General features: G+C 40.0%; 1 protein-coding gene across 1 annotated transcript; it reads right to left on the bottom strand.

The window, feature by feature from the left end:
- Positions 1–6,794: 6,794 nt before the first annotated feature.
- LOC124787673 (peritrophin-1-like) lies at positions 6,795–9,083 on the bottom strand. The gene is made up of 2 exons (XM_047254490.1): positions 9,048–9,083; positions 6,795–7,095 (listed from the first exon to the last, which is right to left on the bottom strand). Exons 1-2 carry the CDS (start codon positions 9,052–9,054, stop codon positions 6,872–6,874), a joined length of 231 nt encoding a protein of 76 aa, XP_047110446.1. The 5' UTR covers positions 9,055–9,083; the 3' UTR covers positions 6,795–6,871.
- Between the last annotated feature and the right edge of the window lie 7,108 nt (positions 9,084–16,191).

Raw genomic sequence — 16,191 nt, 5'->3', positions numbered from 1 at the left:
AGCTAATCAATGAAGAGCTAATCAACACTTATTGACTATTTACCAGTGTTTTTGGTATCGTACTCTCATCGGACAAGATATTGCTCTGCTTTTCCTGTCCATAATTTTTTTTCCAGTTATTTCGAGAACAAACTCAGAGTTTCCCTGTGAAGGATAGCTGTATCTGTACAAAGAGTCATGATTTCTTGGTCCAGCTTTGAACCATATAATGAAATACGTAACATGGGGCTTCCTATTGAAAATAAATACATTGTGTGAGAGAAGGTGAAGTTTCACATTTATACATAAGTTGGTTTTACCTGCTTAATGTTTGCAGATCAATCTGCTTTTCGTTCTGGACTGAAAATTCTAATGACGTATGTATGTCGGGGTTGTGATGTATTTTTTAAAGGTGTGCACTGCATGTCACATATGGTCATGCATTTTTTATTTGTGCTGCCAGTGTGAAGAGTTTTTGGACGACATAATTCGTAGTGTGAGCTCTGTGGATTGAAAACTTACTGGAAATTTGTAATCGGTGATGAAGTTCGAAAACTTTCCAACGCGACGAAGCTGATCATTTACCCAGAAATTTATACTCTCGTTTCGTCCCTGTCGTGGAGTCGGTTAACTTCAACAATGTGTTTAGAAATACTGTATGTTCATGACTTTCAGGAAGTTATGGAGCGGTGTTCGAACAAGTACTGCAACCACTATATAGAAAAATGGCCTCGAGAAATTACCCGCTAATGTGAACATGAGATATGAAAAAAATGGTGATGGGGAAATACAGTGATTCAGGTTGTAGATTATTTACTAAATAACGCTACTGACCTTAAAGTAGCTATCCAACAGTTTGGCGGAAAATTTCCATCATTTCTTACTTTTAGCAGTGTGTATTATACCTTCAGGTTATTCACACTTTTAGCAAATATTGTTTTATCTTTTTGTCACTTTTTGCATTACGCGCTTCTTTCTATACAAACTACTTAGAAGATTAATATCTCTGCTATGCTAATGAAAAATAAATTAAATTAGAAAAAAATGACAGAAACGTAATAAGCAGGAAGAGATCCCAACTGAATAATTGCTATCTACGTTGGGGCAACGTAGCATCCCTGTTCTTTCTGCCACAGAGAAACACATCATCTCTATAACCAAATATCAATTGGATTTCACCACCGATGCTGAAGTGGAGCAGAGATTCGCGCTGTTTTCTATGCATTCATTAGTGCCCCTCTTTTCTGATTTGTAGTCCATGCCAGAGAAGTTAGTTCTTGTTCGTTGGTGAAATCAGTAGTAATAAGTATGAACATGAAAGCTGCAGAGTACTTGCAATTACTGTAAGACAAAAAATGTATGTAAACTCAGTGCATATTCGGCATAATTTTATGAAGTTACTAAAACAAATGAAAAGTTGTTTTGGGAAGTTATACTACCTCTTCTGTGTGTTATTAATACAAAACTTTTATCTACCCAGAACCATGTCCGCAGACGCCTATAGAAGTCTTTTGTTCCTGCAGTATTCCTGGTCCCCAGTTAGAGGACATAGAAGGTTGAAAAAGTATCAGAGTACTCAAAATTATTAAAAGAACAAAACAAGTCGATGAAATAGTGTTATAAACGGAGACCGTGTGGAAAAATAGTACATGTAAAAGAAATGTTGATTGATAGTAACACCAGATCTTAAATATTCAGAATAATTACATGCTTGTCTTGATTCCATTGAGGCCTGTTATTAATTTCATGAATACACCATCATACCATGTGGCAAAACACACGAACTTAATCGTAATGCAACTTTATGAAATGAAAAACTGCACGACAGTTAAAAACACAAATGAACTCATGACACAAATAAAAGAACTACGCATCCCACAAACAGCTTCACTCATCTCTTTTGACAAAGAGAACATGTACACCCTAATGTGCATTGCAGCCACAATAAAACTAATTGAAGAAAACTTACTGACATACAGCAAACTACCTGCAGACAATATTAATGATATAACTAAAACCCTCAAAGCTATCACATCCCAAAATTACTCCAATTTGAAAAGGAATTTTACTTAGAAGAAATGGGCTTCCAATGGTACATCCAATTTCAGGAACACTAGCACACATATTCATCAGCCACATAGAAAACACAATCTTTGATACAGTCATCACAAAGAAAAGATACAAAACTATTTACTGGTACAGATATGTGGACGACATAATCTCTATGGTAGATGAACCAACAGAGAAAATTGATTAACTTCATACAGATTAAGCAACATACATAAAAATATTCAATTTACCATGGAAAAAGAAACACAACAGCAAATACATATCTTGGATATAACAATAAAGAAACAATAAACGCACATTTGACACCTTCAGAAAGCCAACAGCTACAGACATAATTATACATGCTTCATCCAACTATCCACAAAATCAAAAATTAGCGGCGCAACGACACATGTTACACAGCCTAATAACATTCCACACAGCAAAGAAAACTTAGAAAAAGAATTACAAACAGTACAACTCAGAGCCACAAACAATGGTCACAGCACCCATATTATATAAAAACTCAATCAAAAAATTAAAACATAAGTATAGAAATAACAGCACAAGCAGAGCACAGAAACCCATAGACACTACTGCACACTCGTAAACACAAAACAATAATACTCATGACATGAATAACAGTGCCAAGAATGTAAAGCAGTATATCTGGGAATGAAAGCAGAAACTTTGAAATTAGATATAACGATCATATAAGCAGTTGGAAAGAAGAAAATAGCCATTCTACCTTCGCCAAACACATGATAAAACATGGAATCCAACATGGAATGTGACATGACAGTTATCAGAACCACAACGAAAAGCTCCTGACATTGCAAGAAAACTTTCACATACAAAGAGCCATTGCAATGGAAAAGGAAGTACTCAAAGACCAAATCTATATAAACAATAACTCTCTGATCATGCTAGCCACCAAACTAATAACAGACCGAAATGCAACCAGGATAATACGTTAATGAATCTCCTTCCCCTCTTCTCTCTCTGTCTCCCCCCCCCCCCCAAAAAAAAAAAGTCGCCCACATACCCACAGGAACTCATAGTTATTTAAAAACATACATTTACACACAGGAAATTACACACGAACACACACACACACACAAACACACACAGCCAAACGCACTCGTATTTATTATATACAGGGTGAGTCACCTAACGTTACCGCTGCATATATTTCGTAAACCACATCAAATACTGACGAATCGATTCCACAGACCGAACGTGAGGAGAGGGGTTAGTGTAATTGGTTAATACAAACCATAAAAAAATGCACGGAAGTATGTTTTTTTAACACAAACCTACGTTTTTTTAAATGGAACCCCGTTAGTTTTATTAGCACATCTGAAGATATAAACAAATACGTAATCAGTCCCGTTTTTTGTATTGCAAAATGTTGATTACATCCGGAGATATTGTAACCTAAAGTTGACGGTTGAGTACCGCTCCTCCGCTGTTCGATCGTGTGTATCGGAGAGCACCGAATTACGTAGGGATCCAAAGGGAACGGTGATGGACCTTAGGTACAGAAGAGACTGGAACAGCACATTACGTCCTCATGCTAACACCTTTTTATTGGTCTTTTTCACTGACGCACATGTATGTTACCATGAGGGGTGAGGTACACGTACATACGTGGTTTCCGTTTTCAATTACGGAGTGGAATAGAGTGTGTCCCGACATGTCAGGCCAATAGATGTTCAATGTGGTGGCCATCAATTGCTGCACACAATTGCAATCTCTGGCGTAATGAATGTCGTACACGCCGCAGTACATGTGGTGTAATGTCGCCGCAGGCTGCCACAGTACGTTGTTTCATATCCTCTGGGGTTGTAGGCACATCACGGTACACATTCTCCTTCAACGCACCCCACAGAAAGAAGTCCAGAGGTGTAAGATCAGGAGAACGGGCTGGTCAATTTATGCGTCCTCCACGTCCTATGAAACGCCCGTCGAACGTGTACCTCATCCCTCATGGTAATGTACATGTGCGTCAGTGAAAAAGACCAATAAGAAGGTGTTAGCATGTGGACGTAATGTGCTGTTCCAGTCTCTTCTGTACCTAAGGTCTATCACCGTTCCCTTTGGATCCCTACGTAATTTGGAGCTCTCCGATACACACGATCGAACAGCGGAGGAGTGGTACTCAAGAGTCAACTGTAGGTTACGATATCTCCGGATGTAATTAACATTTTACAATGCAAAAAACGGGACTGATTACGTATTTGTTTATATGTTCAGATGTGCTAACAAAACTAACGGGGTTCCATTTAAAAAAACGTAGGTTTGTGTAAAAAAACATATTTCCGTGCATTTTTTTATGGTTTGTATTAACCAATTACACTAGCCCGTCTCCTCACGTTCGGTCTGTGGAATCGATTCGTCAGTATTTGATGTGGTTTACGAAATATATCCAGCGGCAGTGTTAGGTGACTCACCCTGTATATAGTAAATTGCACACACACAGTCTCATATAAAAATAAGGGACACAACAGAATACACACACACACACACACACACACACACACACGTGCGCGTGTGCGTACTCACACACACACACACACACACACACACACACACACACACACACACACAACAAATGAAGAACATCAAACACAACACAAACAAAAGATAAACAAACAGACAACAACAGTTGGCAACACTACACACCAAAAACACACATATGTTGATCACCAAATGGAAACTGAAAGTGAAACATGCGATGTGACAACTGTGGATGAAAGAACGCCAAAATTAGCCAACTGGAGTATGAAGACTAACAAATTCATCTCCGGCACCACAAACATTTGTTAACAGCGCCGGAAATCGTAAGTAACACCGAACGATACATTCACAATAGGAAACTTGTGCAACAAAGGTTGTTTCTAACCTAAAAAGCAAAAGAAAAACACGACGAAATGTAATATAGCAGCGTACTATATACATCACGAAATAAAAAGGAACATGTATTTCAGGCCACTGATGATGCTTCCCAAATAAAAGAAGCGAAACAAGTATGACAACAAACAGACTGACTTCATCTAGTTGCATAGACCGTACATACCTCCACGAATTTAGAGCAACTAAGAGAAAGACGGAAAACAGATAAAAATTACGAGAATTACATGCTTATTGACGTTACACAGTTTTAATTATAAACAATGGAAATATTTTCTACGAGGTGAGTACATATATTTCCTTTCTGAAAGATCTGTCAGAACGAAATTAATGCCTCTTCGTACAAAGTCTGACTTAACTTCACTATTTTTGGAACATAATTTTGATATCTACTTTTGCTGGATTTCTAAAGCTCTCCAAATACCTGTGACAACATACACCTGATTTTAGGATTTTCCTGTTATATAACTGCTTTGATACCGCATTAAAAGAAAATTTATTCCACATTATCTTTCAATATAGAATTAACTAACTGCATGCGCAATACAAGTGCCTAATGTCAGTCGTCTGTGAGGAAAAGCTACATAAAGTTTCCAAAACGTAAGTTGCGGAAAACCTGTATCAAATATTTGACTCAGTTTGTATTAGGCCCTACATTATCTACCAAAACTAGTACAAACCATATGTATTCTTCTTTTCATCCTCAAACAGTCTTTTTTTGTTTGTCGTCATCGGTTACTCTGATTTTCGAACTGAGTAGGAATTATGTCGATGCAGCAAATCTCCTCTTCGGAGAACTTGTTTCTTGCTTGCTGAGGCCTCTTCATGAGCTCGCTTTCAACTTGTCTTTGTAACATTGGGAAGAACGACGTTGTTTAAATACCTTACTGGAGGCATGCTGCAGACTGCAATAATAAATCTCCACACAACTTTCGTAAAAGTTACTCCTTCTCAACCACTTGTAAACGAACACCATAAAGCAGAGGACACAGCATCAGTGGCAATAATGCAAATCCAAAGAATTTTTGATGTATCTTACAAACATTCCCTGCAGTGTCATTGCATAAACTGTAAGAAAACGCCGCAGGAATAGAAAATATGAGGAAATACACAACAAGAAACGGGCATCGCCCTGTGCAGGCTTTTGCCAGTTATCATCTTTGTCACACTTAAGACTGGAATTTGAAGCAATATTCAGGAAGTAAAATTCAGTACTGTGTAGAAAGTGAAGAGCGAATAAAATTTTTTTTCAGTCTTGGTCGATTTCTAGTGAATATTGAGCTGTGTTAGATCATCGTATTCATATGTTGACGATCTCTCAAATTTCCTTACAACATTCATGTTTGTTCTCGACCCGACCACCCTTTTACCCTCCCCCAAATAAGAAGAGGACATACTTGCATCATTACCCGTCAAACGACAAAGTAAAGAATATTATCGCTACAACACAAGACACTCGAGGAAGGATGTTAGGAGCATTACGGTTAAATATCAGATTTTGATTTAGAAATGGTCAAGAACTGGGAATAATGCTGGTTGCAGCCTTACGTAAGGAATTATAGCGGAGGTTTTGGGACCCCGGACAAAATTTCAGTCTGGATGACTAGAAAAGGGCTTCAATCATTATCCTCCTGAATGCGAGCCTAACATTCCATCACCATGTTCGGCGAAGAACATATTCGGCGCTTTGATTCCCATTCACTAACTTCTTTCAGTATCAATAATTAATCAAGATATTTTTTAATACCTTCCATTGCAAGATTATTCGAGGTTCTTCTTTCACAATAACAACAAATCATTTTGTTTTGCTTATTGCTGTTTATTTAAAGTTGACTATTACGTTAGAGTGCATTATGAAATCTACTTGAATACATTTTTAGCGTCATTCCATATTATGTCAAATGTCAGAGATCTAATCATCCGGCGCCTTCTACTTCCTGGACTGTGGCCAGTCGCAGGTGTTGATGTTGGAGTTCCAGACGGTGCCAGTGGGGCAGACCATGTGGACGGACCTGCCGTTGCTGCACTCGTAGAAGCTGCTGCTGTCGTTCTCGTCAGGGAAGAAGACGGGCGTGGAGCCGTCGTACTGCGGGCAGTTGGGGGCCGCCGACACCACGGCTGCCAGCACGCACAGTGCCAGAAGAGAAGCCAACACTGGAACAGTAAGGGTAGTCAGATGTGGACTTGCGTCACCATAGGATGCACAAGTTTGTACTCAAAAAATCTGTTAGCAAAAGTAAAAACACGCAAAAAATGGCACTGAGAACGTAAATGAATAACGCTGCTCATGATGCGTTACAGGGATTGATGGAAAATATTTTTCCACACGATACATGGACGATAAACATTTTAGATGAGAGGAGAATAGAAGCCTTGGACTTGTCGTGCTACAGAAGAATGCTAAAGGTGAGATAGGTAGATCACATAACTAACGAGGAAGTACTGAATAGAATTGGGGAGACAAGAAATGCGTGACACAACTCGACTAAAAGAAAGAATTGGTTGACAGGACACATTCTGAGACTCCAAGGGAACACCAGTTTACTATTGGAGAGAAGCCTGTGTGGGAGGGAGGTGGGTTGGGGTGGAGTTGGGGGGAAGGGCGATGGGAATTGTAGATGGAGACCATGAGATGAATATAGTAAGCAGATTCAGAAGGATGTAGGCTGCAGTATTCGTAGATGAAGAGGCTTACAATGGATAGAATAGCACGGAGAACTGCGTCAAACTAGTCTTTGGACTGAAGTCACAACATTTTCCACAGTGGCAACAATTAAGTAAGTATCATGATCTTAACACCAAGGTAATATTAACTAGGAAGATGGTCATACAATTCTGGGGTTGGTTCTAGTATGCATCGCGTTACATGCTTCCATTGCTTTAAAAAATACTGACTACCTAGTTTGTCGTAAAATGTCGTAACATTCAGTGCGAACTCTGTAACCGAAGGAATTGGCTTGTGAGTGCTACTTGAAGGCAAATTCCTTTTAATGATCCTTCAGCAGGATTTCCAATCCTTTCTGTAGTGATTGCCCTAGTTCACTTTAACCCAATTTTCTTTTTTTTTAATTTGTGGCTTGATGGCTTCTTTGTCACAAATAACCTCAATTACATTAAATGTTGAACGTTGTGTGTGCCATCTCTCTGATTATCTTATCTTTATTCCTTATGTATCCCCATTTCAACTAGGTTATTATTTCCTTTTATAATGTTGTTCAGTGATGACTTCTTGCTCCAATAACCCAACACCATCTGCTTCCATTATTATTAATTAATGAAAAGCATGAATGGGTTACAGCTAAATAATATATACATTTACATCTCAGTAGTCAGTGCCCTTATACAGTCTTTCATGAATGACTGTCATCGTTACTGATTAATCTTCCGGCCTGTATGGCCATAGTCGAAAAAGGTTTTTCGGTTCCTAATGCTTCCTATTTAGCTGCTCTAGACATATCGACATTTTCCGAAGTGCTCCTGGTAAAGCTGAGTTTTGCAAGCCTCATGGCCTGGAAGATTCACAAGAAAGTTGAAATTTGATCACTCTGTGACCAAAGAGCTGTCATTCTGAATAGGAGGTCCCTACTTTGTAGCTACATTCGTAACAACTGAATTCTGTTCCAAACAGATAGGAAATAGGAGGTAACATATCCCCTTCCTGCTACAATGAGTTGGATTAATATAACTTACAGTCACGCAACAGGTCTAATGACTCGTGAACTAGCAGTCATCGATGTACTAATTTTTGTATGTTATTTCACATGTTAACTATATATGTCTGTGACACAGTGACTACAAAGCACTCACATGCATCAACGTTTATTGGCCGAGTGTATGCTCGTGTCATGGCACAGCATCTTGGACTCACTTGTAATTTCTTAATTGTTACCCAAGCTCAGATTAGATCATTCTAACCAAGTACCTAGCAGTTCTACAGATGCCTTTGAGTGACAAACGTTTACTACTCAATTGGCTGCCAACGTGCATTTTGCGTGTAAAAATGAATGACTTCCGCATATGCAGATGACAAATACTTTACAAGAGAATATCGCCAAAAAAATTATATCTTTTCAGCTTAAAATACAACAGAAATTTCACTCACTTACCCTTCATGACGGATGAGATACAAGTCACTCTGGGCGTCTTCAGTAGTTAGAAGATACCCAACAGTGTTTCGCTGAGGCTTTATATACACACTGCGACAGATAAACAACCTCACATCAATGTGGATGACAACAAAGGCCGCTGTGCTACGACACATTAAGGGCGTGTCCTAATATTCGATTAACTCCCAGGAACTGTCAAAGATAAAACTGTCACGTCATGACGGTTCCGAAGTCATAATTGTGATTCCATATGCTTTTGAAATACATGCTTGACAGCTACTTTCAGTATGTTTTGTTAATCGCATTAGTACACGACAGCTAAATTAGTCCCGGCTACTCCGTTGCCCTCGTCCTAACACATATTGTTTGTTCGCGGAATTGAAACGCAAGTTGAAAACACTTTGAATATAAAATTAACATTCGGTTGATTGCAAATTTGTGCTGGGTGAGCGTTGTTGATTGTTCAATCGACAATCTTTACACTAATAACAGACATAACAGGGCACTGAATGTGAACTACAACAATTGCATAATTTGCAGACTGCATATAAAAAGTAACGGAAATATGCTATGAAAACCTCGCTATGGGGAGTAACTCGTTAAACGTATCCTAATAACATGGTGTCTCATAAAAACTGCTGTATATTCTGTGATGGTGCTTTGAAGACCCAAACGGCCACATGCCAGAGGTCACAGTTCTTTTGCTAACTTTATCACATGAAAACAAATTTAATATGATACACGAAATTGAATGACAGAAAGCCAACTGAAGGTGACAGAAGAATCAAACACTGTATTATGGCAAATTAGGAAAGCTTTCTGCTGGCGTATTCTAGCTTCCTGTGGTATTTCCAGTCGCTGATTTAGCGCTGACGAATGTAGATGGGACATAAGGAAGAGATCTCGCTGTCGTTTTGGTGTTGTATAAGGCAGGAAACCTCATAGCCATTATTGTTTCCGAATTCTAAATCAGCACAGTTCAACGTGTACCGTCAAAATATCTGGTCATTAGATACAACCCTGTTTTTAACTTACAACTCTAACTAATATCGCTGATGAGTAATTATTGTTGCTGAAAATTTAGATTTCCTCTGGAACAATGAGTGTGCATCCTTTAGTTGCTGTAAGTAACACACATACATTCTGTTTTATACCTATTGTAGAGTACTTACTTTTAGGAATGTACGTATTAACGGTCGTTTTGTATTTGAATATACAGGTTGAGTCAAACACGGCTTTACAAAAAATGAAAAGATTGTGCAGCATTTATTGGTCGGGATATCCCCTTTCGGGCTTCGGCCGCCTAGGGCAAGTCTTTTTAGTTGACGCCACTTCGGTGACTTGCGTTTCAATTATTATGAAATGATGATGAAGGACAAACACCCAGTCGCCTGCCGAGAATCTTACCCTAGCCGCTTTGGAATGATGTAGAAATTGGCTGACGTAACTTATCGGTAAATGCGTCTTTTGTAGCAAACATCCTCAGATTTCACATAAAAATGATAAGCTCGTATCGATTCGATGTGACTACCATTTGTGATGCGACAAACACCCCACCGGTAATCAATTTCTTTCCACACTCATTGCAGCAAACCGGGAAATACTTGTTCAACGGCAGCGTAGACTCGATTTTTCGGGTCCGCTAAATTGTTTGGCAGGGGAGGAACATACACACGTTCTCTAACGAAACTCCGGAGAAAGAAATCTAGTGGTGTCAAGTCTGGGGAGAGAGGTGGCCATGCGATTGACCACACGAAACTGGTGGTGTATCATGTCTCAACAAAGTTCTTGTGTCAATAATAAATCATAGGCCTCTTTGGAGGCGAGAAATTTAGGCCGAAAAGTTGTTACAGGGTTTGTTTGATGAAATCAGAGCGCACAGCGAGCACGATCAGCAGCAGCGAAAGCAGCCATTTTAACTTTATACTATGCCGACGCTCCTAGTGACGGAATGGAGTCCCGATGCACTATATGAACCAGATTTGAGGTTGTTCGAAACAAAATGACACTTTTATCGATTCTTTAAGTTATCTCAATAAATTCCAGAATCATTACAACGTTATAAAGTCCTTTATGATTCACCCTGTATATACTCTTGAAAAACTGACTTAAATAAACGACCTATATGATTTGCCTAATACTGATCACAACCACTTCACTTACTTCTATATATCACCAATTTACCACGATTAGGTACAGTTTTATGACTAAGACGCAGTCTTGAAATGTTATTAATTTGAAAATATAGCATAACGTTCCAGACCTTTTTTTAGCAGTGGTCAGTTTTGAGTGAAATTTTGCAATTATATGTGGCAGCATTATAATTAGATCCCGCTTTTGTCTTACTATTCGCGAACAGTCAATCATCGTTTATTGTGATTCATTTAGATTCTCCTAAATTTTTCTTAAGTGTTTTACAACCCTCCGTTACAGCGATTTGTTTCTTTATTTCACTTTTTTGTAAAGGCAGGAATAGTACACGACAAGGCAACGAATTTGAAAAATACTCTTTTGCAGCGCTGAAGATGACATAATAGGTATTTGTGATAACACTGGTATATGTCGGTTTCCGTAACTGTCGTAGACACGTTCTACAACTACATCTACTTCTACACGGATACTCTGCAAATCATATTTAAGTGCCTGGCAGAGGGTTCATCGAACCACCTTTACAATTCTCTATCATTCCAATCTCGTATAGCGCGAAGAAAGAATGAACACCTATATATTTCCGTACGAACTACGATTTCCCTGATTTTATCGTGGTGATCGTTCCTCCCTATGTAGGTCGGTGTCAAAAACATATTTTCGCATTCGGAGGAGAAAGTGGGTGACTGGAATTTCGTGAGAAGATGCGGACGCAACGAAAAACGCCTTTCTTTTAATGATGTCCAGCCCAAATCCTGTATCATTTCAGTGACACTGTCTCCCATATTTCCCGATAATACAAAACGAGCTGCTTTTCTTTGAAGATTTTCGATGCACTCCGTCAGTCCTATCTGGTAAGTATCCTACACTGCTCAGCAACATTCTAAAAGAGGACGGACAAGCGTAGTGTAGGCAGTCTCCTTAGTAGGTGTGTTACATTTTCTAAGTGTCCTGCCAGTAAAACGGAATCTTTGGTTAGCCTTCCCCACAACATTTTCTATGTCTTCCTTCCAGTTTAAGTTGTTCGTTATTGTAATACCTAGGTATTTAGTTGAATTTACGGCTTTTAGATTAGACTGATTTATCGTGTAACCGAAGTTTAAAGAGTTCCTTTTAGCACTCATGTGGATGACCACACACTTTTCGTTATTTAGGGTCAACTGCCACTTTTGTCACCATTCACATATTTTTTCTAAATCGTTTTGCAGTTTTTTTATCTTCTGGTGACTTTATTAGTCAATAAATTACAGCGTCATTTGCAAACAACAGAAGGCGGCTGCTCAGATTATCTCCAAATCGTTTATATAGATAAGGAACAGCAAAGGGTCTATAGCACTACCTCAGGGAACGCCAGAAATCACTTCTGTTTCACTCGATGACTTTCCATCAATTACAACGAACTGTGACCTCTCTGACAGTAAATCACAAATCCAGTCACATAACTGAGACGATACTCCATAAGCACGCAATTTCACTATGAGCCGCTTGTGTGGTACAGTGTCAAGATCCTTCCGGAAATCCAGAAATACGGAATCGATTTGAAATCCCTTGTCAATAGCACTCAACACTTCATGTGAATAAACCCTTGTTGACTGTGTGTCAATAGACCTTTTTCAACGAGGTAATTCATAATGTTCGAACCGAATATATGTTCTAAAATCCTGCTGCATATCGACGTTAACTATATGGGCCTGTAATTTAGTGGATTATTCCTACTACCTTTCTTGAATATTTTTGTGACCTGTGCAACTTTCCAGTCTTTGGGTTCGGATCTTTCGTCGAGCGAACGGTTGTATATGATTGTTAAGTATGGATCTAATGCATCCGCATACTCCGCAAGGAACCTAATTGGTATACAGTCTGGACCAGATAACTTGGTTTTATTAAGTGATTTATGTTGCTTCACTACTCCGAGGATATTTACTTCTAAGTCACTCATGTTGCCAGCTGTTCTCGGTTCGAGTTCTAGAATATTTACTTCGTCTTCTTTTGTGAAGGCATTTCGGATGGCTGTGTTTAGTAACTCTGCTTTGCCAGCACTGTCTTCGATAGTATCTCATTTCTATCGCGCAGAGAAGGCATTGGTTGTTTTTTGCCGCTAACATACTTCACATACGCCCAGAATCTCTTTGGATTTTCTGGCAGGTTTCGAGACAGAGTTTCGTTGTGGAAACTGTTAGACGGCCGGGGTGACAGAGCAGTGGCAGGTTCGAATACTGCCTCGGGCATGGATGTGGTGCTGCCCTTAGGTTAGTTAGGTTTAAGTAGTTCTAAGTTGTAGGGCACTAATGACCTCAGAAGTTAAGTCTCATAGTGCTCAGAGACATTTGAACCATTTTTGGAAACTGTTATAGGCTTTCGCACTTAAGTCCGCGCTAAATTTCGAACTTCTGTAAAACATCGCCAATCTTGGCGATTTGCGTCTGTTTAAATTTGGCATGTTTGTTTCGTTGTTTCTGCAACAGTGTTCTAACCCGTTTTGTGTACCAAGGAGGATCAGCCCCGTCGTTTGTTAATTTATTTGGTATAAATCTCTCAATTGCTGACGATACTATTTCTTCGAATTTAAGCCACATCTGGTCTACACTTATATCATTAATTTGGAATGAGTGGAGATTCTCTCTCAGGAAGGCGTCAAGTGAATTTTTATCTGCTTTTTTGAATAGGTATATATTTCCCTTATTTTTCTAGGATTTGGGGATTACAATATTTAATCTCGCAACGACAACCCTGTGTTCACTAACCCCTGAATCGGTTTTTATGCTCGTTATTAACTCAGGATTATCTGTTGCTACGAGGTCAAGTGTGTTTTCACAACCGTTTACTAATCGCGTGGGCTCATGAACTAACTGCTCAAAAAAAATTTCAGAAAATGCATTTAGCACAATTTCGGAATTAAACATGTATTTTCGCCAACATATGAGTTGGGTACGTGTTTGAAATCAAACTCAAGTTTTCTTTAAACCTTTTAGCAACTGTATCATCTGAATTGGGAGTTCGGTAAAAGGATCCAATTATTATTTTATTCTGGCTGCCAACAGTGACCTCTGCCCATACTAACTCACAGGAAGTATCTACTTCAATTTCGCGACAAGTTAAACTACTTCTGACAGCAACAAATGCGCCACCGCCTTCAGTGTTTAGTCTATCCTTTCGGAACACCATTAGGTTCTTCGTCAAAATTTCGGCTGAGCTTATATCTGGCTTTAGCCAGCTTTCAGTGCCTACAACGATTTGAATATCAGTGCCTTCCATTAGCGCTTGAAGCTCTGGTACTTTTCCAACACAGCTATGTCCATTCATAACTGTTATACCAGTGGTTCCTGAATCTACATCCTTCCTGTGATCCGCCTGCACCTTTTGTGACTGAAGCCCTTCTTGTGTTTTCCCGAGACCCTCTAACGTAAAAAAAACGCCCAGTCCACGCCACACAGCCCCTGCTACCCGCGTAGCCGCCTCCTTTGTATGGTGGACGCCTGACCTATTCAGCGGAACCCTAAACCCAACCACCCTGTGGCGCAAATTGAGGAATCTGCAGCGTACACAGTCGCAGAACTGTCTGAGCCTCTGTTTCAGAGCCTCCACTCGGCTCTGTACCAGAGGTCCGCAATCAGTCCTGTCGACTATGCTGCAAACAGTCAGCTCTGCTTTCATCTTGCAAGCAAGACTGGTAGCCTTTACCACTTCTGTTAGCCGCTCGAAACCAGAGAGAATCTCTTCTGATCCAAAGTGACACACATCATTGGTACCGACGTGAGCAACCACCTGCAGTTGGCTGCACCCTGTGCTCTTCATGGGACCCTTTCCGCATTTGGAATGACTCCAACCGGTATGCAAATGGAGTGTACATTGGTTTTCTTACCCTTCTTGTCAGCCAAATCCCCAAGCGGCCCCATAACACGCCTAACGTTGGAGCTTCCAACTACCAATAATCCCACGCTCTGCGATTGCCCGGATCTTGCAGGCTGAGTTGTTTCCTCTGAAACAGGACAGGTGACAGCATCTGACTCAGCAACAGTGTCAGCCACAGACAGCACCTGGAACCTGTTTGTCTGACAAACTGGGGAGGCCCTATGTGCGGCCGCCTGGGAAGTCTTTCTCCGCCTGCTTCGCCCCGGGGCGACCTCCCACTCGACCACAGGTGGGGGGTCAGCCTCAGTGTGAGCAGTAACTGGGTTGGCCACCGGTGAGGACCGATCGAAGGACTCTGACATGCTGGACGTCCTTTGGATCCCATGGCTGGCCAACAGCTGTGGTGCCCATCCACTGCAGCCCCTAAACTGTGTAACCGAAGACATCACAGCCTGAAGCTGAGAGCGAAGTGCCACCAACTCGGCTCGCATCTGTACACAACAATTGCAGTCCCTGTCCACACTAAGGACTGTGGAAAACTAAACTATGCAGATAAACGGACTATCAGCACGTGCTGCACAACTCTACTGTAGACACTGACGAAAACGCAGGAACTGTGTCTAGTAACACGCAGATTTCAAAAACCCAGGTACCGAAACACTCAGGTGAAAATAAATAATTCGCCCCTGATTTGGAAGTTGTAATATGTCACAAAATCGATTTACTTACCGACCCAAACAAAAACGCGACAACTGTGGCTATTAGATATTGAATTTACATGCAGAAACTCAAGAAACTAAACTATTAACGCACACAGATGATGTAATAAAATTCGCTCCTCCTTCGGAACTCGTAAATGTCAATTATAATGAAGTGCACTTGTAATATTTTGCATATAACAGGGAATACATGCTGTAATTATCTCTAGACAGGGATTCACATAACTCTCTACGCCTCTCTTTTCGAAGACAGAGATTATGCCAGCAAAGCTAGTTCGTCATTGAAAGCAGTCTGTCACTTCTTGATAACCGTCTGCTGTTATCAAACATTCACAATTAAGAATAATACATTTGAAAGCAACGGAGTACTAAACTTTATTATAAGAGAAATAACGTATGTAACACCAAGAACATATTCCGAATAG

The sequence above is a fragment of the Schistocerca piceifrons genome, chromosome 3 (assembly GCF_021461385.2).
Source record: "Schistocerca piceifrons isolate TAMUIC-IGC-003096 chromosome 3, iqSchPice1.1, whole genome shotgun sequence".
NCBI lineage: Eukaryota > Metazoa > Arthropoda > Insecta > Orthoptera > Acrididae > Schistocerca > Schistocerca piceifrons.
This window is presented reverse-complemented; position numbering and strand designations above follow the sequence as displayed.